The sequence below is a fragment of the Anopheles maculipalpis genome, chromosome 2RL (assembly GCF_943734695.1).
Source record: "Anopheles maculipalpis chromosome 2RL, idAnoMacuDA_375_x, whole genome shotgun sequence".
Lineage (NCBI taxonomy): Eukaryota > Metazoa > Arthropoda > Insecta > Diptera > Culicidae > Anopheles > Anopheles maculipalpis.
In genome coordinates, this window is record NC_064871.1 from 46,885,283 (window position 1) to 46,911,164 (window position 25,882).

At 45.1% G+C, this 25,882-nt stretch overlaps 4 protein-coding genes across 5 annotated transcripts in view; 1 reads left to right on the plus strand and 3 right to left on the minus strand.

The window, feature by feature from the left end:
* Positions 1–25,882, minus strand: part of LOC126559496 (ribosomal protein 63, mitochondrial) — a 278,118-nt gene that overhangs the window by 212,988 nt on the left and 39,248 nt on the right. The gene's annotated exons all lie outside the window — the stretch shown is intronic.
* LOC126559183 (uncharacterized) overlaps positions 1–25,882 on the minus strand; it is a 456,771-nt gene that overhangs the window by 91,149 nt on the left and 339,740 nt on the right. The window lies entirely within an intron of this gene.
* Positions 1–25,882, plus strand: part of LOC126559512 (NADH dehydrogenase [ubiquinone] 1 alpha subcomplex subunit 7-like) — a 387,608-nt gene that overhangs the window by 1,790 nt on the left and 359,936 nt on the right. The gene's annotated exons all lie outside the window — the stretch shown is intronic.
* On the minus strand, positions 800–20,696 carry LOC126556992 (GAS2-like protein pickled eggs). The gene is made up of 9 exons (XM_050212606.1): positions 20,475–20,696; positions 10,082–10,278; positions 9,684–9,802; positions 9,095–9,360; positions 5,712–5,819; positions 2,776–2,960; positions 2,545–2,707; positions 2,085–2,475; positions 800–2,014 (listed from the first exon to the last, which is right to left on the minus strand). The coding sequence occupies exons 1-9, from the start codon at positions 20,646–20,648 to the stop codon at positions 831–833; spliced, it is 2,787 nt and encodes a 928-aa protein (XP_050068563.1). The 5' UTR covers positions 20,649–20,696; the 3' UTR covers positions 800–830.

Here is a 25,882-nt window from a genome sequence, read left to right on the forward strand (position 1 = left end):
CAGCTTCAGCAATCCCTCCTTTTTGCGTCTTTCTAACATGTTCAACACTTTTTTTAGGTTAATTTTATCAGAAAGCATATACTGGAAAACTGGATTAATAAGGGATACATATTTCCTATACCCACATGTTGTCTGCTAGGAAGAGAGACACGTTTGCTAGGAACGTACGAACGTCAGTTAATGTCCTCAGAGAACACAGAATTGAATCGCGCGAGAATGTGAGCCTGGAAGCGCATAATTATAGGAGTTGTACGTGTGTATAGCACGATTCTTTTTCCCTTTTTTAAACCACTAAACAATTTCTAAGCACAATAACAACAGGAAGCAAAACATGGGCCACCGGTGTATGACAAGTAAGGTAATGCTGCTCCAGGAATGGTCCACACATCCTTCTCGTTCGTGTCTCCGTGTTATCAAAGCCAATTTCAAATTTACCCTTCAAGTAATAATCATTCCAAACGATCGGTCATTCTTTTAACATCTGATATGATTGCTGAGCAAAAGCAATAAGCAACAGGGTTCTACGGAACAAAAATGGTGCATTTTTGCGAATAAAAGTTGGAATCAAACACATTCTTTCCTCCATTTTTAAATTGCGATCATATTCACTGGCAGAGACAACAATTCACACTGTTTTGTGGCCATTCCATCCAATTTCAATTATTAAACTTAACCAGCAAATGCAACCTCCAGCTGAACGGTGTTGTAGTAATATTCGCCATGATCATAATGCGGGACGTAAAGTAGGCCCGACTGGCATACAACGACTACGGGATATGGCTCTATTGTGGTAGCACGACATCTGACCATACGGGATACGCAACACGTTGTCAATATAGTCCCGTGTTCGAACGCACCGGAGCCGGTATCTTCGACAGGCCCTTATCAAGACGCCGCGGCGACACAACGGACGCTAAATCGCGACAGTTTGACTGCGTACTGTCTGAAGCATTGGATAGCGTACTGGCTCGCTTAGACAACGTAGACTGTGGTTTGGAGGGCGATGATCCAGTGCCAGAACCGGCCGCCAGTATCACCTTCGATCGATCGAGATTCCCATTCGAGTGTACCCAGGCGGTGGTGAAATCGTTCACCAACTCGTCCGGCACACTCGTTTGCGACACTAGCCGCCTTACGCGTTCCACAATCTGGGTATCGTTTGAGCCCGAATCGAGCGTGTCCTTAATTTGCTGCAACAGGAGTGCCACCGCATCCGACGAACTCTTGCTCGGTGACGTATTGGTGGAGGTACAGGCGGAACCGGTCGCTTTCGGTGTCCGGTTCCGACCCGTCATCATACGTTCCGCTGCCAGCGAAGCACGAACAGGCGAGTTGCGTGTGAATGGTGCCGGCGCGGGTACATTAGTTCCTTTCGCTGTTGCACTAAACGTTTGTGACGTTAGCGATGGTCGCTTTTTGTTTGATCGTCCACTCCACGTGTTCGTTTCCTTTGCCGAAGCGTCCGGTGTGTGCGTGTTCACGGTGGAACCGGCGAGTGCGGTCGGTTTGCGTGGGACCGATTTGGCGATGGATGTTTTACGGAGTCCGGTCTGGTTGCTCACCACCGCCAACTCGTCGGTAACCGTACCGCTGGCGGTGCTTTCGGCACTTTCCTTTCGTCGCGGCCCAACCGGGGACCGCGGTATACGCGTACCGGCACCGCCAGCACCAGCTGCAGAAGGAGCCACACTGGCACGGTCCATAATGCGGTCGGAAAAGTCCGTCTTGCGCAAACCGGTCGCATTTGCAATGTCCACCGTGATTTCGTCATCGTTCACGTACACACCGTAGCTTTCGAATGATCCGGAAGCTGGACCAGTTGAGATAGCACCGTCCGGGCAATCGATGAGTGAATCGTGCTGGGTGATGTAGTGACGAATGTCTGGCGTGGAACCGTTCGCTACTACTAGTTCGTCCGAGATGGGTGTCAGATCTTCTTCGTCGTTCGTTTTCGTGGAACATTCCTCCTCCGTTGGGCTGGCCGGCGAGTCCGAAGTGGTCGTATCGAGATGCGCTAGAATGTAAGATACGAAGTAGACATTAGTAAGTTCTTCGCCAGACCAAATACTTTGAGGCCTTCATACCATTAGTATCTGCATCTTCACTCGAATGTTGACTGTTTCCGAAACCCTTACGCTGACCACCAGCTCCATTCGCGCTAGTACCTACAGTATGGCCACCCTGCACCAAACCCAGACTACGGTAACCCTCGTCACTGATCTCACTGCCATTGTCGCTGACACTTTCGTAACGATTCTTGTCATCTTCCGATGGTAAAGCGGTTGTCGCTCCAACTACCGGTGCCACCGGATCCTTATCACATTCAAAGTGTACTACACCACCCGCAGTAGCACTGTTTGCCGTACCGACAGTTTTGCGCTTGCTGGCCACACTGTTCTCCTGCATCCGGCGCGGACTCGGTGACACTGAGCGTCGTGCTGTTTTCAGCGGAGATCCTGGCGGTTGCAATTTGTCCTGCAAGAAAGGATATTACATCGTCCATTACCTACTATCGTGGAAGGACGAAACGAGCCCTTTACTAACCCCATTTTCGGCCGGTAAACGACGTGGTGCACTGGGGCTACGACTGCGACTTCTGGCACGTGCTGGAGGTGACAAGGTGTTGTTGTTACTGTTGCTACCAGCACCATTGATCGGCGATCCGTTCTGGCTGGGCGTAGCGTTCGATTTCCACGGAGATCCCGAACTAAAGAGAAACATATCGAGGGAATTAAGAACAGGATGACAACTCTTCAATAATTTCACCCAACTTACCGATCATAGTGAACCTGAGCTTTGTGCAGCTCGATTCCATTCGCGTTGTTCGTTTTGGTGATGAGCCGTGCTGAAGCGGACGAACGATGCTGCGATCTACAACGACACGGATCGTGCTTGTCCAGGTAATGTGCAAGCGTGTCCCAACCGCCACCAACGCGGACCATCACATGTGAACGGAGAATCTACAGCCCGCAAACATCACCAAGGGAAGACAAGGAAGAACAAGGGAAGAAAAAATAATAATTCCATAAATGATTAATGTTTTGATGGTTTTGGGTGGCACCCTGACGCTCGCTGTTGTAAACGGCCGTTACATTGTCGAGCAGTGTGTCCTCTCCGTTGAGCCGGCAGGGTTGGGTTTATGTAATCTGAAGGGTGCATTGCAGCGAAACCGAACACGCAGGGCCCGCTTCCTGCAATATGATGCGCAGTCACGTTCACGCAATACTAACCCACATTCCATGCTTCTTGAACCAGGCCCATTAATTTTTTTTAAATTCAAGGGTTAGCAATAAAAGCACACGCGTAGGGCCTAAATTCAAAGGCAATTTCGATGCCCATTGGTGTTGTGGTATTCGTATCAAATTTTGGCGGTGCCGGTTTGATTAGATTTCGGATAATTCGACGGTTAATCATTAATCGTGTAAGCATACTTCCAATTGATTAGGACGGAGCTAACGTGGTAGTATCCAATCTTGATGATTTGCACATTGTTTAGAGCCTTTATCATGCTCAATTATTTCGCATATTATTGTGATAAGATAAATGGTCACTAATGAATAATCCGTTGAAAAAAGTTGTTCATAAATGCACCGAAACCATTATTAGATCGATGATTTCAGCACTTTAAGGGCAGAACTGACACTTCAGCTATGTAGCTTTGACTAATTTTTAAATATAGACTATTAGAAAAAAATCTCAATACAACTGAATTAAATAAATGCATAAAAGAGCTGTGACAAATAAATTAAAAACTAATAATACAATATTGAAGTGTGAGATTAGCTAAGCTTCTACATACGACAATTGGAAAAAAAACCAACCGAACATGCCCGGGATAAGGCAAAAAATAGGGAGGAAATGCCCCGGTAATCTAGTTCATAAAAGCAGTCAATACATGCATGCTGACAATACGGCCGTCATACTTAAAATAAATAAATAAATAATTGGAAAAAGCTTCATCCAGTTAGATCAGATTACTTTTTCCTCTTGCCTGAAGCAAATTCTTCCTAGGTCCTCAATTCCCAAGAAATAAAGATATATTGCCAAAGACCTGCGTCAGGGAGATTGGCTCGCCTGTTTCCTATTCAAAAAACAATATAGAAACTTAGCGCTAGAGAGGGCCATCCGTGACTAGGAGGTGGAGACTTCGGGAACCATCTTCTATAAGTCAACCCAGATCCTGGCATACGCTGATGATATAGACATCATTGGTCTGCGGCTCTCCCAGGTAACAGAGGCCTACCAAAGGATCGAGCAGACGGCAGAAAACCTCGGGTTGCAGATTAACGAGGCAAAGACCAAATTGATGGTGGCACCATCAGCAACCCTACAAAGAAATCCGGAACTACGTGGGGGTGATGTACGGATAGATGGTCGCAAATTTGAAGTCGTCCAAAATTTCACCTATCTCGGGTCAAAAGTCAGCACCGAAAACAGCATAGAGACGGAGTTGCGCGCTAGGATGCTGGCGGTCAGCCGGTCATTTTACAGCTCACCTTAAAAAATATCCAACAGCTCACCTTAAAAAATATGTCGCGACGGTCGAAGCTGGGACTGTATCGTACCTTTATAGTCCCAGTACTCACATACGCCAGATAAGTATGTAAGTAAAGATATATTACGTAAAATCTTTTGCAAAATAATCATCTAATTTAATACACGCTTCAACGTATTGTCAGGTTTGATTAGGCAGCACTAAAATCAATGTGCCGTATGTGAACGAGGGAACCATAAAACGTATAAGTTAGCAATCGACCAACCTTTATCAGGCCGAAAGATAACAGCTGCAACGAACGGCTATGTAACAGCATGGGTGAGAAATACGACACACTGCTGTTATTCATCGAACCGTGTTGCAAAAGCGGAAGCGAAATGATAATGAAAAGTAGATAAAACCCGCTAAAACAGGAAGATAGCATTAGCTAACGGAACGGTAACAAAAGCACACGAATAAAGGTGTCAAGGATAGTAGTTGTCAGAAGGTTAGAAATTCTTGAGCCACGTACCAGACTGGGTTTTTTGGTACTCATTGTAAACATGCATGGTTAATATCAATTTTGAAAGGAAAGCTTTAAGAACAAATAAAACTGTTTTTTCAATCATTCTGAAGGATCAACCTCTAATCATTTATAAGAAGGTTTAAAATGTTCTTAAATCCTATCGACAAAAGGTCGTTAATCTTCTGAACTTTAAAAAAAAAGGTTAGGGTTCAGTTATTCTACCAGTGTTCCTGGAAGGACGCGAAGATGCAGATACAAGTGCATTCGAAAAGAATGCATATATAATGTTCCCACAATTCTCCATAAAAAATCCAAGAATTCTTAGCATAGCTTTAGGTTCACATCGCATCGTTTCCCTGGCAGGAACCTTTCCCGGGACAGTGGAGAAACAAATCGAAGTAAAAGCGATAATCTCAACACGCAATAGTGTTCTCTTAAGACTACGGTCTCTTCGAAGTATGCCCGAAAAAGGGATCCGAAAGCCGACCCGTAACTGCGGTACAACACACGTCCAAAGCCCGCGCAGAATATATCAGTTCGGCGAGCCTCGCATACTCGCTCAACATTCATCCCACGGACTCGATTCTGAATCCCGCTCTTCCGGAGTGTTTCTGGACATGGTGTGGTGTTCGATCGTATCTCGTCGGACGTGTTTAAAGGGCGGCTACAATCGTAACCCACCCCTCGAACACCTCAACACGTTACACTTACCCGTACGAAAATGAGCACTTTGGTATCGCCGATTCTGTACTTGCCCTCCGAGACGCGCACCATCGGGAACTGGGACGGGCAGGTGCACTTTTCCACCAGATCACGAACCTATGGGAAGAAGTGGAGACAAAGAGAGAAAGGAAGAAAACGAGTGATGCATAAATTAATGAGCTTTTGTTTGGGCGTCAATTGATTACGCGTGCCGATGGGCGGGTGTGCAGCAGTAGCGTAATGATGTGGTCGGTGGACATGTGATATTGTCAGGATGCATGATAAGAGCTTTAGGAGCGCAACCGTTTCGACCTAGTGTTGGATAAAGCCGGTGTTCTGGATACGGTTGCACTGAAATTGTAAGGTGATTCAATGTAGCTGCCAATGGAGATTTGCCAATCTCTGACCAAATTTAAAGGACCTTATTCTTAGCCATCCCTTGTCAATCAGCAATGCGATCGCTCAGGTTGCGCCTCAGACGCTTGGGCAACCGCAACCGAGCACAGCAAGACCTGTTTGAGCAGTAACCATACGGCAACAAAAGATTGCCGCGGTCCAAGTTCGCCCACACGAATTCAAGTACTCGGGTGGGTCCTCGCCTGTCGTTGGGCTAGCAACGTGTTGCGCCATTCTCACTCACTCACTCACACTCTATCGATCGTTGCTAATGTCCAAAACGCCGCCCTAAGACCACTGTTTGCGATCGCTGTGCTATGTGTCCGCGCAGCTGGACATCAGAACAGGGAGGATGAAGAAAGTGTGGCCTAGCTGATGTTGTGGTCCGATCGTATGCCGATCATGGCGGCCAGAGATCGAAAGATTTGTAATAATAATAATGCTAATGCCAATAATAATGGTCATCATCATCATCATCATCATCATAAGGGCAGTAAAGCCGCCGTGTATTGCGTGGCCTAAGCTCCTTAAAGCCGTACACACAGAACCCTCGCAACCAGAATGTCGTAAGCGTGTGCGCGACTTACGGGCAAACTGCCGCGCACTCGCCAAAACCGAACGAACCTGTTCCGATAGAGAAATATGGCCGGTGGACCTTTCCCTGGACTCCAAACCATTCTATCCCCCGCAAATCTGCTGACCACTGTCGGACCCTGCTCGGACTGATTCGCTTTTGCCGTTGTTCTGTTGTTCTGTATACCTGTATAAAGAACCGTATTTGCATATACACGCCGACGGTGGGTGCGGTGATGGAGGGAACCATCTGCAGAAGGCGATGAGGATAGTGTTGGTGATGGTGGTGGCGGGTGGATTATTAGCGAAAAACTATCTAGCGAACCACTTCCTACTCAGTTTACTATTTCTTGTATCTTTTACCGTTTGGCACGAGCGACGAGCCTTTGGTCTGGACGTGCCGGATGGGCGTCTTTGATGGGTGGTGTGGCAAAGCCGGACCGACCCGGTGACAATTTGCTGCGCGCGAAATCCACGGCAAAGGACGGTATAAAGGGGGAAAAAATGGGGATACATAAGACAGGCAGATTGTGGTGTGTAACGAAAATCAAATCCTACAGTGGAAAAGAGTATCAGTTAACAAAATGATGGAGTTGCTGCTGTTGGTTGAAAGAATTGATTTGGGTATCGATAATTGAGTGATCTATCTTACGGCAGAACCGGAAAATGAAGATCGTTATGACGCAACGCAATTTACACAAGCATAAAATCGATAGATTGAGTCATTTTGATTTTGAAGGTTCGCAAACGCACTTCGCACGTCGTTGCGATTTTTATGAGCAGTTCAATCGCCAGCGTTGAATGGTTCGTTAATTCTGATGCGATAATAACCTATGATAGAATATACTCAAAGCTTCTTTCGTACCGCGTGGATATGTCTTTTTAAGCGTTCAAACAATATTCTATCTGAAGTTCAAAACAAAACATGGACACGGTAATCGGAGTGCTTTTGTGGGGGTTCATTTGTTTCTCGCTGAAGACATGAAGATGTTGCGTGTGTTTATTTTGACATGCAGTCGAAAATTTAAAAAGTACTCAGCGGGAAAACACGTACATGTACGAATCAGTGAAGACAAAAAAATGTCCACCGTTTTCTCTCAGCAGCAATTCACAAAACTACGATCGCATCACACGATCGATTCGAGTGGTCCCCGCGCACACATTTGTTCTGCAATTGTTCAAAGCCCTACAACACTATTGTTTGCCCACTACAAACCACAAAGCGGCTTGTTTTTGGGGGAGGTAGTTAGTTTAACCCCTCGAAAAAGCAGGAAGGCAACCAACGAAGCACCACAACTAGGCTCAAACACTAGACGCACTGTTGGGGCTGTCAATTGTCAAACCAGCACAAACGTTGATCGTGTCCCAAAAATAAACACCGTCATCTTTCTCTCTTTGTTTCTTTTCCTTTTTTATTTTGGCTAGTGATTTCACCACCTATATCTCTCCAACACACTCATCTGGCAAGGTCGTGCGAAGAGAAGCCCAACGAACCCTACACGGTTGCATCACCACCATCACGGTGGCAGGAGTCGCAAGAAACGCTCCAACAGTCCACACCATTCCCATCCAAAAGTCATCGCTGGGTGGCATTGCCGACAATCGGTGACCCCAGGTGGTAATGTTGTATGGTAATTGTCGAATTAATTGTGTCCACATTCGGTGGCATTTGGCTGCCGGTTTTGTCACCTGCTTCAAGAGCGGAGGCACACAGAAACTTGCGAAGAATGGCACAGGGTCGAGAAAAAGGCATTGCTAAGCTTCTGTCAGCAGCAATGGATCTTTCACAAGAGGATGGGTACTGATGACACATTGACTTCTTCATGGTTCAATGGGATCCTTACATACGGTGTGTGCTTACTGAAGCATGGAGGTCTTCGTTGTTTGTTTATTACATAGTGCGTATATGATCTCACCACACGGCGAAAGCGAGGCTGTTCTCAGGCAAACAACAAAAAAAAACTCCCTTCGTTCGTTTGTGGTTAAAAGGGTTTACAGATTCATAATCCACCGCCGAATGTCACCTGCATCGAACGGAGGTTGTGCCATAAAGTTATGTGACATCATGCATTCTTCCAACGACATATCCTCACTGGAATGTTCAAGGACAAGTGTGTGACCAGTTTTTCTTTTTAAACGGCATTCGACCGACCAGTTAAGACAAATTGGATTGACCCTGGGATAGGGTTTAGGGTCGACCGAAATGTTGCGGTGTAAAGCGGATAAAGACGCTTGACTTCTTTTAAGCCTCCCATCCACCGCGTTGCTTTAGTCCTAATAAGACCGATTATGAACCTCCTTCACGTGGCCACATTACACGATGTCAGGTCATTTGCTTACAATCCCTTTTGGAGGTTCTTTTATGCTCTGGACGATCTAGAAACTCGAAACATGAAGAATTCCTGACCACAAATGACACTTACCATTTCGTCCAGGCTCTTCAAATCGTTCGTGACGATCTGTGGCTGTGGGCCGTACATCAGCATTGGTGACTCCGATTCGTGGTCTTCCTCCTCGCTGTCACTGTCGTAAAGTTCCGTCTCTGTGCCAGTAGATATGCCATTGCCAGAACCACCGCCCTCGCCCTCTGTCTGTGTGCCACAGCCGACGCCAGCATTAGCCCGATTATCGGCCGCAATCTCCCGATCGATCTGACGCTCCATCTGTACCAGCATGGGCGCAAGCATTCCTGTGACAGAAAGACACTCCTATTAGATTGAAAGTTTTTATCAATCATTTTACTGCCAGTCATGACCTACGGCAATGACTATATGACATCATTATATTTACAGACGCCTTTTTTATTGGCCAAAAATATCGATTTTACATAATTTCCGGGCCGTTTTTCCCTAGGCATGCGGTCTGAGTCATCGCTGACTCGCCGGCAATATTGACCCAGACGGGGTGGCGCACTGTCCACCCCAAGTTGGTCCACGGTAGGAAATGGAAAAATCACATAAACTCATACATACACATACACACACACACAACCGCACTGGGGAGAAAACTTACCGAACTTGGCACCACGCCGCGCAACTTCCAGCAGGCACAGGATGACGTGTTTTTCGTTCTTGCGCATTATCAAATCGTCCGTTTCGAACAGCAGACACTCGAGAATCTGAAGGCTTTTTCTGTGCAAACAAAGCAAAGCAAGAGAAAATGGAAATGAAAAATCCAAATTATACATACACTCCGACACGGTTTGAAGCTTTTGGCACGCAATCGCCTTTCCTTATGCAGGCACAAATGCACAACTAGCTATGGTATGTGGCCACTGTACGGGAGTGTAAGGGATTTCTATTTATAACGCTGACGGCAGTGGATTTTTTCTGGGTCAAACGGGTGCAAGGATAATGCAGGCCGCTGAAGGTCCTGCCATCCATCAGCAATTCTCGCATAACAACGCTTACCTGCACCATGTGATAAAGTTGGAAACGTTGTCGCGGGCGAAGAAGGTGCCACTCTTGGCCGCGGCCAGAAAGTGCACATTGCCCATACTAAGGATCGGACCGGCCAGCCCGGATGTGATCGATTTCGTCATGGATTTGTTTCGTGCCATGCGCCGGGCGACGTACTGTTCGGCGGCCACTCGTACGTTGTTGGCATGCTGTTGTCCGACGAAGGGGGAGAAGAATGGGAAAGAATATTAATCACCTGCGGATCGAATAGATGGGTACTCCATCGTGATATAGTGGACAAGTGTTGGTTCCACTGGTATATCTTTGCAATCGTTTTCTTCGATCAATTAAAAATACGCGCACACACAAAGCAGAAGTTTAATTTTTAATAGTTTCAGCACGCATTGATTTTATTTGGCAAATCATAAAACCACACACGGACGCTACGGGACAATAATCTGTTCGATCGACAAATCCGAACCAGTTCGGAATTCTTAACGATTCCCGTGGAGAAATGTGACGTCCGTTGACGAATCTAATTTCCTTTTCTTTCTTCGCATCTTGATTGTACATCCAACAATGGCTTTTGCGTTGACGTAATCGTAAGTAAATGACGTAAAAGTATAGAAGGAAGGATGATTTTGACATTTAAACGATTGTAATCTGCGACATGTCGACGTTGAAGTGGTGTGAAGAATATAATATCTAACTATTCTTCATTCATTTCATTCGTAATATATGAGCAATGCAGACAACAGCACTTCGATTCTCGGTAGATGTAACATTCCGAAAATAAACAGAACTATGACAAAACTCTTGTGAAGTATGCAACTTCAGAATTCCCGATGAGTAAATGGTAGTATTTTTGCATGGTTTGGATTCTGTTTAAACGAGTATGAGATCCACCATGTTCCATGGAAAGCGTTCAAAATCTCACACTTAGTCGTATACATAGGAGTACGGTGAACTTATGGTAAAGATAGCCAGAGTTCATCAATCGAATTTGGAAAATTTTGGTCCCTTAATTCCCTTAATTCTATTCGATTTATTTTACTTATGCTGTGTGTGTTCCAATGAGAACATTAAAAGATGTTTAAAAATGGAGAATATGTCTGGCATAAAACATTTACAAAATCATTCAACCCTGCACAGGGTAAAAGCGACCAATATCTATCAATGTTCCACTCTAATAAAGCGATCAAAACGCGCCAGTTTGGCGACAGTTTTTTTTTTTCTAGCGCTAATAAATATGGATACGAGAACATACCTCTGGCACGAGAATCGATCGTAAAAGGATCGTTTTACGATATCGAACAAACGTACTACGTATGACGTAGCGAACAAAGTCCACCGGGGAACCGCCGTTTAAAGGCGGGCGCCACGTTTAGGACCCAAAACTCCCAAAGCGACACCACACATACAACGCAAGGGGATGGATTTGATCGTACGATTTCTCACAACGTGTGACCGAACGTGGATCAATATATTTTCGCTCTAATTTATGCGATCGCTGGTACGTCAGGAGGGGTCGGTTCGATTCTCGAAACGGATCGCGTACGTAACCGCTGCCATATTTACCGCTGCTGTCGTTCTATACCGAGATACCTTAGGCAACCTTCAACATGGGCAGTACACACGCCGGTTAGCGATAAGATATCACGCCCGCCAACCCTTTTTCTACGCCCACTATGTGAGAAAAACAAGCAATTCAACCAGTCGTTTTCCATTTTCGTCTGTAGCTAGAGCATTCAAGATGTATGAGCCCTTTATGGAGATGGACAAACGCTGGCGCTGTCGTTGGCTACCCTTTCGCAGCGGGGAAACAACAGAAATTAGACTTCATTTTGGGTTGGTGTGTTTAGTACAAACTGCAATTTCCTTGCCCTTCCCCACGCCGAGCACGATGCAACGGATTAAAACAAAAACGTACAAATGGCGTGACACATGCAGGCACCTTCCAAAAAGGTAAAAGATTTTGCGACGTAGCCGGATGGACCAGAACTTGGTGCAGGCAATGAGCAGTGGTGCAGGTTCTTAACCACTCAAAGCGTATGGAAAAGGCGACTTCATTATCGCAATTATATGCTCGCTGCAACCGACGACACTAAGCTGCCCGGCGGCGATGGTACGAGACGGCCGAAGCGGATAGATTGATGGTGCCTTCCCAAACAAGGAAGCAAACGCCTGTGCGTTCCTCCGTGCGGCTGCTGCGTCGCTCTCCTGGGCGCGCATAGGGGTTGCAATTTACCATCGGAATTACGACCATGGTGACCTTGGCTTCGTTGCCTCCCGCAAGCGCGTACCTCTGAGTGGCGCTTGCAACGGTTCAGGCATGTCAAATAGTCAATTATCACATCGATATACTTTAGAGCACATCGTTATACAGAATATTTGCCTGCAAATTGAAGATTGAAGTTGAAGAAAATATTGAAGAGCAAACTTGAGACTGGTGAAACAACTTCAGATACCGGAATCCTACATCTTTGACACCTCTGCCGTGGTTAGAACCTCACATCAGAACCGTGACGCATCATGAGAACCCCATTATGACCATCGCACCAGTATCGTTCCTCCACCCTCTCCCCAAAAAGCAAGCGAGAAAATTGATTTTTTTGCTTTCTATTTCAAGCGCCAAACGTGCATTGCCAGTTTCAACCACTTTGGGGCTTCATTTGCGAACCAAATTGATAGGAAAATAACGAGGTACGGTACAAAAATAGCCAACACGAAGCCTCTGTCTTTAAAACAGCCATCTACATCAGGAGTAAAGAACAAAACTGTACTCCTAGCTATTACGGCATCACGACCAATAATACGTGAGCTTTTGGTCGTGGCGATCACCTCTTCCCCCTCCGCCTTCCTCGGTTCGTTCGGGGTCAGAATGTTCCACTTCCATCCTACCACAGTACAGGACTGTGTCTCTTCTATGGAGGTATCGCCTCATCCGACGGACGAACAACCAAACGTCAATTGTCGTCGTTCCAGCGGCTTGGACACCTACGCTGTTTTGCTTGACAAACTCACTCCGCTCCGTCGCAAACCGCTTCAATTCCCACGGTGGTCCCACGGTTCGTCTTGCAGCATCAACTGTCCAAACGGTGCGCGTGTGTGACACTGGGGATAAGCGAGTATCGACACGGATTCGGCTTTTGACAATAGTTGAACACAAGCGCACGGAGCGTACCAAACTGTTGCTATTGCGGTTGCACCCATTGCTCATCGGGCTGGGAAGCAGTAGGGTGGCGAAACGAGTGGTCAAACACCATTGGCATCACGTTACCGCGTTGGGCCGGTTTATGGAGATGAGATGCGACATAAAGGCGGTCATAATCACACGGTACCTCGGTGCCGGTGCCGATGTCAAGATCATAGAAGACCTCCTCTGCGGTGCTATTACCACAAACAGTGAAGCTTTTTGGTCAAAGGTTTGCCCATTTCGGACCGGATCGTGCTGCGTTGTTGTCGTTATTAAATGCGACCAAAGGTTAGGAGGGAGTTGATGGAGAGATCCTTCAATAATATGGCTTTTGTCTCTTTTTTGTTGTTGCTCCAATGTTTAATCTTCCTAAGCGTGGTGTCAACATAAGATGGACCGTTTGCTACGGTACAGAAGATGGCGAAGTGATGCAAAGGTGCGACACGGTTAGAACACAAATGAACAACAGAATCGTTTTAACGCAAACCACTTTGCACTGGTCGAAGATCAAAGGATTGCGAAAAATTCCCCATTAACGAAAGGTTGGACCGAGGCTCGAGAATATCGAGAATCGTGTGGTAGGAGTATAGAAGGATTTAAATAACATTCTGCCCCGTTCAACCGTCTCCAGACCGATGATAAGTGTTCCACCATTTTTGTCTGTAAAATACATCGTAAACTTAACGGTCAATCGAGTTTAAAAGGTTGTCTCTGCATATTGGAGCTCGTAAAATCTTCTTCATTTAATGATTGCTTTAAAAGTGTCTCAAAAGTCTTTGCCATCGGATTTTTTTGTAATATCCCTTCTCGAGTGGAACTATCGAACCTTTCAGATCATTATGGATTTAGTTCACATAAATGTTTAACGATCTTCTAATACTGGTGACGACTGTGTAGAAGTTAAGCCAGCTGTCTGGATAAGCGAGGGAACATAGACAGAACTACATTAATGATTCATGAGAATGTCGTAAATACTTCTCGAGATTGCTCCAATGTCTTTCGTAGATATCGTCGTTACTTCGAAGATCTTGCTAAAACATCTAAATATTTTTTGTTTTTACTTAACTTTCGTACAAAATATTGAAAAAGGGATAAAGGGTATAATTTGAACGAATTCTTACTCATAGTACAAGAGTACCCGGGAAGATCTAAAACACAGCTGACAGTGTTCAAGGTTTTTACACTTTCTTTTTCTCTGCCAATATAACATTTTGTAATCCCAGTTTCTATCTCTGAAGATCATCTTTGTTCACTTGAATGTTCATTGTCAAATGTCGACGACCTTGTACGGAGCAAAAGCTTTTAGGCTCATTCCTATTAGGCACTTGAGTTGACCGTACGGCATGCATTAAGTGTCTGGCGTGTATGTTCCACACGCGTGCCACCAAGTTATCTACTGAATCAAATCGAAGCCCGAATCGAGAGCATTAAAATTCCTACAATTTTATTGTACTGAAGTTAGAGACACATACACCCAACCTTCAGCTCCTGAAGCAGCATGGCCGAGTCCTCACTCTACGTTGTTTTGTCGTGCCAAAAGTTCAAGGAACTCGAGCCTTGTGCGAAGCAATCGCCCGTAATATTCAACCGTGTGAGTGGGTGAACAGAAACAATATGGCAACCGAGCGACCTCGTTGGCCAAAAATGGCGTGCAGGTTTTGATTGATAAATGGGCCACACGGAAGGTACTGCCCGGCAAGGAAGAGTTAACCGATGTTTGATAGCAGCAAGTCTGTACAACATAGCCCGAAATTCAAATGTGGCGCCAGTTTTAAACTTTGCACGGTTGTAGTTTAAGAAGCACCAAGAAAAGCTTTGTTATTTCGCTCAAACGCAATGGAAAAATGTTCAGCAAGTCTACCCCCGACAGACCTAGAGCTGAAGCTGAAGATAAAAATATATCGCACACTATGAATTCTTCGCAGCTAAATACGTTGCATGTCTCGTGTGTAAATTCTTCCGAAACTAAGTCCCAGTGATACTTCAAATCGTAACCACCAGCAACAACGGCTTGCAGCCGCATTCCGTCCTACTAACACTCCGTGATAAGCTATTTCCCGCCAGCCAGCCAGCCAGCTCCATCTCACCCACCTCACCCAGCTCACATTCTCGTCGCTCATAAAGCGTTCAATTGCAGCCAATTCAAACCCCTTCTAAAAATTGCTTTACCATCAAACCGACAACCCAATTTATTCCACCCGTTCGCAGGAACTGGCGCATTGGCCCTCGTTTTGGTTTGACGCTGTAGAGTCGCGCTGAGAATGAGACGGGTACGACCAAACGTGGCCCCGTATTGTTGTGGCACCCGCATTGCAGAGCATGGTCCGAGGGCTGTACGTTCTTACGTGCGAGAATCGGTGAGTGAGGTCTTTGATGCATATGGAAAGTGAAACCTCTCATAGAATTCGCTGTTGCTGCACGCACGCCCAGCCCCAGTCGTTGCGAGCAGGTTTTGTGATTTCGACGGATCAAATCCGGGGGCCTAGCAGTTGGCCTTTCAAAAGCAGCTGAACACTCCTGCCCAATCATGCTGGTGGCTTGTTTGGTTGTCTGTCTGTCTGTGTGTGTTGTTCTATGTTGGGCCAGTTGTTCTAAATAAATTTTCATTCCCCGTCGCCATCGTCGTCGTCGTCGTTATTCAACTCCGGAGGTTGCGATGGGTAATCCTTCCCGTGTGGCAAAGGAAGAAGGGTCCGGACGTGAGTTTAAAAACAAAATGAAACAACTTGCCATTAAATCCCGCAGCACCGACGAGAGCATCAGAATGCAATGCTGCGCTTCTCCCCATCCAACACTGTTTGATACGATGAACGTTACGATGGAAGGGACGAGCGTTAGATGATGGCGTGAAGACCCTCGCCCAGTGCTACGATTTCGGGGGACTATTTTTAGGGAGTTCCTAGCATTACTCCCTGCGTCGCTGGATGTGTGTCTCCTACAAACCATCCAACGCACCCAAAGATGGTGGTGACCATTCTTTCGATCGTGCGTTCGTCGTTCGATCGCAAAGGCAAACCTAACTTCTTCTACCGATTCTACGATTTCATCCATACCAAAAAGGGCCCGCATCAAATCGGTACACTTCCGCATCCTCTTGACTGGCAGCAGCGGGTGGACGTTCCGAGCGGCCAGGGTAGATTGCACCACGGTGCGTGCAATAATGGGATTCTATTTACGCCACGATCGTTCATCAACCGCGAGAAACGAACCACTTTCGCGGCTTGTCCTGCCCTTTACACTTTGCATCGCTGGCACGCACTTACGCGCACGGTGGTTCTAGTTCTGGCTCCGTCACCGTGACGACGTATTTAGAGCAACACACCTCATCCTATCCGCGGGACGACAATTCGGTAGTTTCTTCTTCTCCCCCCGCGAGTCGTCGATGACTTCCTATTTTCATGTTGTGCGTTTGATGTCTGTCGCTTCAGAGTAGCAAAAGATCTCTTTTTTTTTTTTTGCTTGTAGGCTATTTATCACGGCATACTTGCGAAGAACGTGCGGAAAACAACAGCCACATCCGCACAGGATCGCGACAACGAAAACAACAACACACACACACACAAAAAACAGAACGATTCCCGCCAAATAAGGAGCATACCTCGTGCGTGAGGAACGTCGACCCAATCAGCGCGCGAGGGCCAGCAATAGAGAGCCCCAGCGTGATTCAACAGGTCGTCGTCGCCTAGCGGCAACGTGGTTGTCATCGTTGGCGCGCTCGTTTTTTGTGTTGTTTGTGTGTAGCGCGCAGGTCTCTCATCAGTTTGCAGATCATGGTCGCGGATGGGCCCCAGCGTGTGTTCGACGGGTTCGCAACCAGGCAGCAAGTTCGAGTGGCAATTTCCTTATCCAGCATCGGCGTCGGTATGTTTGCCGTTGCGGTGACCTTCTGTGTACGCCCCAGAAGGCGACAAGGTCTCTCGTAGTGATATGCGGCGCCAGATCGCAACACCAGTTCGTTCGGTGGCTCTTCCGCACCGGAGAGATACAAAGAGATCAACGTACCGGCCTCACGACAACAACGGGCGAAAACCTTGACGTGCGATTCTAATAAGGCTGCAGGCAGCTGAGCCCGAAGAGAAAGAAAGGCGACAGAGTTCACCGGCACAGGAACTACTTCCGGAAGAGGTTTAACATTTCGGAACTAAACGATTGATAGTAAAGAGTAGTATGCGACAAAAGTATCCTTAAAATTGATAATTTTGAAGTCGTTGTTTTTTCATCACAACAAGCTATCCACAAGGGGCACTCCAAAAAGATATCCATAATCTGATCCCCATACAACCGATACCTAAACGGGAAGTTGGAACCAAATGTCATTTTGTAGTATTTAAAACCAACCCAACGCGAAGAATATATGGTAAAAACCAGTTTCAACCCAGAATTCAGCAGACAAATGCGAGGACATACCGAATCCTCCTGTCTCCGCTCCTCTCAAAAGTCAGCAATTCCAAGCTCCCGACGCTTGTCGCTCTATCTTGAAGCTGGGGACACAAAATTGGAACAATACTCAACTACAAATCGCTCATGTGTCGTACGCGTGTGGGCGCAGATTTACGGAATGCGACGGAATGTGTTTGGGTCTTGGGATTCCGCTGTACCGCTACTGCCTGCCTGCACTGGTCCGTCTGGGACATTTTGAGTAGATTTGTTTTGAAGAGCTGCGTAGAAAACCTCCATCCTCCCGACTGTCCAGCCCAATACCCGAATCGTCTTCCATGTTAATTGGTGTTAATGAGTGGCGGGCGCAGCAACAGCACAGCAAATGCAGCATTTTAATTTAAGCAATCAGAACTCCAACAATCGACGATATTGCGGAAGATTCCACGTCCTCTTGCGTCGGTTACTAATGCCTGTGACAGTGGTTTTGCGGAACGGATTGTGAGCGGTGACAAATTCCACGGCGTTATCCGGTGCGGTTTGGGGGTAGACAAGTGCAGCTTTGGACGGGAGGATGAAATGGAAGTGTGGAATGCATTCCATAATTGAGACGATTCAAACCCCCACCACCATTGGTGACTTGTTGCCTGGGACAATAGGTTTACAGGCTGTGTATAGGCCGTGAAAGTATGCATATGAGCGAACGGGGCGGGGTGGACAATTAATTGATGCAAGGTTAGCGATCACGTTAACACGCGTAGGGTGGTGATCAATTGTTTTCTTCTGAATATACTACGTACAAGAGTTCGAAATCGGAAAGTTCCCTGTGCAATAGCATGCAAATTTCGCTGCGTGAAATGTATTAAAAAATGCATTAAAAAAATAAATTGATTTTAGTAATACAACGGTCCAAAAGACCTAGGTCCTAGCAATAAACCCAAATTTTTTAAGAATTTTGTAACCTATACTTTATGTACAAGAATTGGATTGATGATCAATGGGACGAAGACGCAATTCCTATACATAATATATCGCGATAGAGCCAGAGTGGGAAGCAGCGTGTTAGTCGACGGCGACAACCTCGGAGTAATAGAGGAGTTCTGCTATCTTGGGACTGTCGTAACTTCGGATAACGATGTCAGCAGCGAAATCCGGAGACGAATTGTTCAGGGGTGTCGTGCCTACTACGGTCTTCACCGTCTGCTGAGATCCAGAAGACTTCGAGATCGCACGAAATGTGAGATATATCGCACACTGATTCGCCCGGTGGTCCTATATGGCCACGAGTCTTGGACCATCCGAGCGGAGGATGCAAACGCTCTTGGCGTATTTGAGCGTCGCATCTTCCGGACCATCTTTGGCGGTGTGTTTGAGCATGGAGAGTGGAGAAGAAAGATGAACCACGAGCTTGCTGAACTATACGGACAACCGGACATCCTGACGGTAGCCAAAACCGGCAGGATACGGTGGCTGGGGCATGTTATGAGGATGCCGGACTCATGCCCCGCCAAGAAGATATTCGTCTGCGACCCCCAATTCGGCACGAGGCGTCCGGGAGCACTTCGAGTTAGTTGGCTGGATCAGGTGATGGGAAGCTGCAGCCAGGGATCGATTTTTCTGGAAATCTATTGTTTACCGGGCCATGTCACGACGGCGTGCTCTTTAAAAGAGCAGGCCAACATGAGTGAGTGAGTGACTTTATGTACAGATCCAAAGATTGATCCAGAGAATGAGATCCGAACTTTGTAGAGAAAACAAGAATATAAAATGGAATCACGTCAAATCCCGTCTACTCGACTCGAGTCTAGAAGACCGCAAAATGGACGTTAAGCCTAGGAAAGAGAAATTCGCGAGCGTCGTTGCCTTTTGATCTGAATCTTCTGATCTGAAAGGTCCTGAACAGACCACGAATTCTCTGGTGAACAGCAGGCAATTATTTAAAAAAATAGTGCATCGTTAAAAGAGGAGACTCTCAACTCTAATTCGCAGCAACTAATAGATATATCCTGGGTAATCTTCTTTTAAAGGACATTTTACTCTATTTTTTGTCCAAGACAGAGAAATATCTTATTTGAAGAACGAACTCAAAACTTGCAAAACATTTTCGTCTTTGCAGCTATGGCTTAATCATTTCAGTCTCTTGAAAAGGAGTTGCACTTTAATTCTATATTGAGGATTAGAAAGTATCTAATCTCTAATCTCTAATCTATCCAAAGAGTTGTCCATAGTTTTTATCATTTTTTTAGCTTCAATTTTATCACCAACTACAATTAGCTATTCATCCACATTTTTTACCCTGCATAATTAAGGTACTCTGAATCTTTGAACTAAAATGTAACACAGGCCAGCTTTCAGGAGAAATCAAACCCAACATTTACATAGTTTACTGCGCTGTTTTAACTTGGTTGAATTAGCAGAAATTACCATAATACAACAGCGCACAGACAAACAAGGACAGCTATGTTTCCTTATAAATATCAACAAGTCGTCCAAAAAGCATCTGCCAAGGACACGGATCATCTGGATCCTTCCTTAAAAAGTGCCGACCTCGAGGATTACGTACATAAATTGTTAAATTTATTACCCTCGCAGCTTTACAACTTTCGTCGAGACTGTAAAATTCAACTGAATTGAACAGTGGCAGAGGTTGGGAGGAAAAGTTAACAAGCCATTTTAACAACCATAAATATATGTGCAATTCAAACGTAAAATCTGTGTCACGGTTTGCAGAATTGTCCACAGAAGTCATGCAACGTTGCTTCGTTATGGGTTTGAAATTTTCGAGCTGTTTTACCATCGAACCACTTGGTTTAAAGTTTACCAGATACTCACCTTGCACAGCGCTACACCCGTATCCAGCCGGTCCATAAAGTTTTCCACATTGATGCGCAGGTCCGGATACATCGTGTTCAACCATTCCGCTAAATCTTCCCGCATCGCGTACAGATACTCCTCGCTCGATTTGAACGGCCGGTATGGCCGAGATTCCAGCAGTACGGTGTTCATGTTGATGGATGGTTTTGTTTCTGTTTCGTTCGATAACTCGTTAATCTTTTCCCTACGAGTCGTTGCCGCTTCCTTCCTTCTGTTTCTATGATTAGCTGTTTAGTTGACTAGCTTATTGTCTATGGTTTAGCGTTTATGTCTTCCACACTTCTGGCTTATCCTTGGGTAGTTAAGGAATTTTTATCGTATTTCTTAGGCCTCTGATAGCCTTCCGCATTCGTGTATCGATTGGATTTTCATCGAGAGAAAATCTGGAATGAAAGAAGCAGTAAAAAGGAAAAGTTAATTTAACACACTTAGAAACATTTGTTAAAAATGGGAGAAAGAACGCTAAAAAGCAATCATTGGCAGACGGCAGCTAATCGAAACGTTAATTAATCTTAATTAATTTCAAGCAACGAAAGAGAAAAGGCCAACAGGTGTACGTGATGCTGAAGGTGTACCATTACCCGTTCTTGTAAAGTGTGAACTTGAACCAAATTAACGCTCCCAAGCACGCGTCTTCTTAACCCGCTCTGTCTTAAGCGAACACCCCAGTTAGTAGAATGAAGGCATCCAGAAAACAAATCAACCACAATCGAAGGGTAATGAAAATGAAAACTAATCAAAAAAGGGAAAACGAATGTAAAGTGAAAACGAACAAAGCAAAACAAAGCATGAAGAAAACAAGTGAAAAGTTCCCCAAGAACGAAGGCCAAATTGGGACGCCCAAAACTGACACCCCAAAAGAAAGGAAGCCACAAAACCAAATCCAGCAGAAGAAGCAGAAGGCACACACACACGATCCCCCAAACGGAAGACAAAAATAAAACGATGAATGGCGGTAATGCGATAGCGCCGGTAGGTTAATTGGAAGTACGATGTTTAACGTGACCGCACCGGGGGCCGCTCGTCCACCGTCGACCCGTCTTGGTGTTGCTACTCTCCCTTTCTATCCGTCCATCGGCACGCCGGTGACTCGTGTGATCGTGAGGCCGCACATTACATGAGCGTGGTGTCAATGGACGACAGGGGGATCTGATTTTTTTTTTCGAACGTCTTTTTTCGATGTTTTGCCGGCATCTCGGATTTCGTGTCGGGTTTCATGTTACGTGCCAGGGCCAGGTGAGATGAGAATGTAATACACCTCCACCAGCTGACTGGCTGATGAACATGCGTCCAACATATGCACTAAAGCGGGTGGGCGGACGGCTGGACGGGATAGCCGAGTGTTTATAGCAACAAATGATCCGCTAATAGAGGTATCGTCCGTACCTCACCGAACCACAACAACAAGAAAAAAACCCCGCGATTACCCTCTTAAAAGATGTTAAATCGACCAAGATATTAAGATACTGCTCGAGGCAAAGGGATAAAAGGGAAGCCAGATACAAACACAAAAAAAAGGCAACAACGTGCCTGATGCGTGATGAAGAGATCGGGAGTGACATAAAAATAAAATGAAAAAAACAGAGCAATCATTTTGGGGGGCTGCTGATGGGGAAGCTTTAAGCCCAATTTGTACGGCCTGCAAACTGAGTTTTGCCCCCGGAAAGACTGTGCCCCACAATTCAAGTTCACACAGGCCCATTTCAGGCGTTTCGTGTACGATTATCTGCTGCGCAAGGTGACGCGTGTCATGTTGGGAGGGACGGGCATCTCCTTCGAACGGGTTTCGTAAAATTGCGATAATGAGCCGCCGGTAACAGTGTACAATTAGTTTAAATAAATCGTTCGATAAGTGTAGGGAAAGGTCGTTTGCGGGTTGTCAGTTTTGAGACAGGTTAATTAAATTAACTTCGCCACACACATTGCTGGTTGGGAGTGGATCAGGTGGGTTTGCTTTAAAGATTATTTAGTTGCTTTGTTCCATAAGTTGAGCTAATAATTAAATAGCTGTTGATGATATATTGCCGAGCATTTTTGTACGATTAGCTTCTAAAAGTATGGCATTCGATATCCCAACATCTTCGAAATCTTAAATAGCCAGTTATTGAACATAAATAATTCGTCACATCAACACTCCAATGTTTCCAAACAGCACATCGACAGCTATAAATAAAACAACAACCTTACAAACGCCGATTAATATGTGTGAAATAATATTTAGCAATGTTTCCATTCAACAAATGTTATCGAGCCTCCACGCAGAAGAAAAAGACTTTGATTTATTGCGGTTTTACTTCATCCGAATACGATCCGATAGAAAACATTGCATAACACAACAACTTTGCTAAATTGATTCATTCGCTTTCTTTACTCTATCTGCGTTTGTGGCTTAAGGGGGTGTTTAACAAATTTGCCACCTATAGAAAAAGAAAACTATTACTACTACTACTCCGAAGACAAAGAGAAAACAAAAGGAAAGACTTTTTAAAATTCGACAATTGCCAACCGCTTGGCACAGTTCCCAGGGTAAACTCTTTATTTATTTGACGCTTTCTGCTCCGCGCTTTTGTTATTACGGAGTTTTACAACTTCACACTACTTTAAACACAAAAGCGCAATAAACGAACATAAAAATAATGCGGCCTGGAGTGTGTGCTGCAGCACTGCCCCTTTTTTTTAGGTGCGTAGGGGAAAAAAACCCCATCAAAGTTGGTCATTTGGCGGGGACGCTAGACAAAGATTGGCAAACGTTTCAAAATATGCGGAATTTGGTGAGACTGTCTCATTTTTTTTCTCGGTTGGCATAAAAGATAAAGCATAGCATTACCGAACAATCCCATGATTGATGTCGAAGACCTTTTCCCCCTGCGCAAGCGAAACGGACATCGAACAATAGTTCCTCCACCACTTGAGAAGCTGACGAGGTACGGTACGAATTTGAAGTTTCGCTACCAGGACTACTGGCGAGCGGAATCGTTCCTTACACAGCCACAGCCGGCCATGCGATTATTCTTATTGCATCGAAATTTAAATGACGAAATAAGTAATAGCTTCAACTTTAACCACACCATCCGCACGCATCCACGAGCTCCCCTCGCGCGCATGTTCGGTGCCAGTCAGGCCGGACAACCCAAGCCAAATGCCAGACACGCTGACGTGTCCGGGGTGGCGGGAATTTGCAAACAAAAAAGAGAAAGAAAAAAAAACTAAAATCACTCGCCAAGTGTAGCATAAAATCGGAGCCCCCGCACAAACATTGCACCGAAAAGTGACCGCATTTCGGCATCGGGTTGCCCGATCTTGCCGTTGAAGTAGTTACACCGGGGTTGGAGCGGAGTGAGAAGGTGTAGCATTCCGATGCTTTGGAGGTTGGCAAAATCTGGCGTGCTTAATGAGGGAGGACAAGAGAGCGAGAGAGAGAGAGGGAGAGAGACGATAGAAATGGGGTCACTCAACCTTCCACCTTAGGTGGCGGGATTTCATGTGCGTTTGCGTACGGGGTGCTATGTTTTGACGGTTGCAACCTCCCCTGCGCGACGTGGTTGCGCTAATCTGCGGGCGCAACCGATATGACCGCCTGTCCGCCGGGGACCGTTTTTGCTGCTGCGGTATGATTAGTTCCAATGCTGTCACATGGCTCAATCGCTTCATCAAGTTGGCTGGTTTGTGGACAGAGAGTTTGAAGTTCGTTAAATGTGGACACTGGTCAGGATCTCCGGGTCGATGCTTTCGTACAAGTTTGTTTATTTTATTAAAGCGAGAAATAAACGAAAAATTGTGGTTAGTATTTTTGGAGTAAAACGGAAACACTGCCTTTATCGGTTTGGAAGACTATAAAAACTGTGTCATATAAAGGAAAACCTTCCATTTTGTTGGCTACGTCTAAAATATCAGAGCAGCTGAGCAGAGCAGTGCTGATGGATATCTATTTAGCTTTTCAGCGTGACTCCTGAATCCTTAATAGTATTCTAACAGCTGAGTCCCAGAGATGGAAATGTGTTGTCAGTCTCTAACTGTTCTTGTCAAATCACTCTGGAATTTAACTGCTGTAAAAATACGTTGTATTCCTTCGATTACTGTTACTGAGGCTCTAAGCTCATGATGCTAGAATGTTTCGTCTTGTCCAGTATGATTCCGACTGGTTTTGCCTACAACGATCTATTGTAGTTTTGTTCCGGCTAGTGCCGATATAACGATCACGAAATATTTGGTAATAAATGTATGTCTGAGAGGCCTGATTGTGAAACCCAAACGTCTTCTCCAATGTCACATAATTGTCACTTTGGTATTATGACTTTCCGTTTGGCTAAATCAGACATTTAAGAGTCGATGACAAATCTTTGTCAAACGGTAAGTAAAAAATTTGCATTGCCTGAGCCAAACGGAAACGCGCGTTAGACTTAAAGTTTTCCGTCAGTCAAGTGCAGTTTGCATTTTTATGACAATCATGTTAAAATCGTTTTAGTGATTTTATTTGGTGGTTTGCAGGAATTATTCTGAAGCAAGAACCACGAAAGTCTGCCACGAAAAAATGTACACCACAAAAAGTATATTATTAAACCAAACTAATTCATTGATTAGTGATTCTATTCTAAATAAGCAATCAAAGATTGGTATAATTCGATTGAAATCATCTGTGAATGTATGAACTGAGCAACCTGTGCCTGTATGAATGTATGCAAAAAGTCGACGAAACATTCGTGGACTCTACCGGGAAACCATAATACAAATTTGGCCTTAACAATCAGGCGTTATGTCGTTCTTTCGAACAGTTAGCCCTATAGTCTTTAAGTATTCTATCGCTGGGACTGTTACGGTGCGAAACTGTTAGGGATTTAGGAATTCATTCAACTTTTTTCAACACTTCTCTGATATAATGTAGCTTGTCGTCCTTTGTACCATCATCGTTGTCTGTTATTGGGTTTAGATACACTTGCTAGGAGACGTGATAATGGCTAAACACAACTCATCGGTGAGATAGATGCATCTGATCTACCGACTAGAGTTAATATAAATGTTCGTTCAATAATATTCCATAATTAAAGACCATTTAGAACTGACCTCCGAAGACGTGCATATAGTGAGAATGACCCAACAAGGGCGACGACTTTGAGATTTAATTTGCGTTATGCGTTGTTTAGCTGACATTATCCTGCTAATTTCAACTACTTTTGCGTTAATTTTCCTTTTGGATGTTTTTTATTATATTTATTTATTTAACTAGGCCTTAACCAGTGATAAGGCCTAAATCTAAATCTAAATTACAAAATTAGATAAAACTTTCCATAGCTCTAACTGACAGAAAACTTTTTGATTCCAGCAATTAGTTTTTGGTCACATTAATGCATAAAAGCAAACGTTGCTGT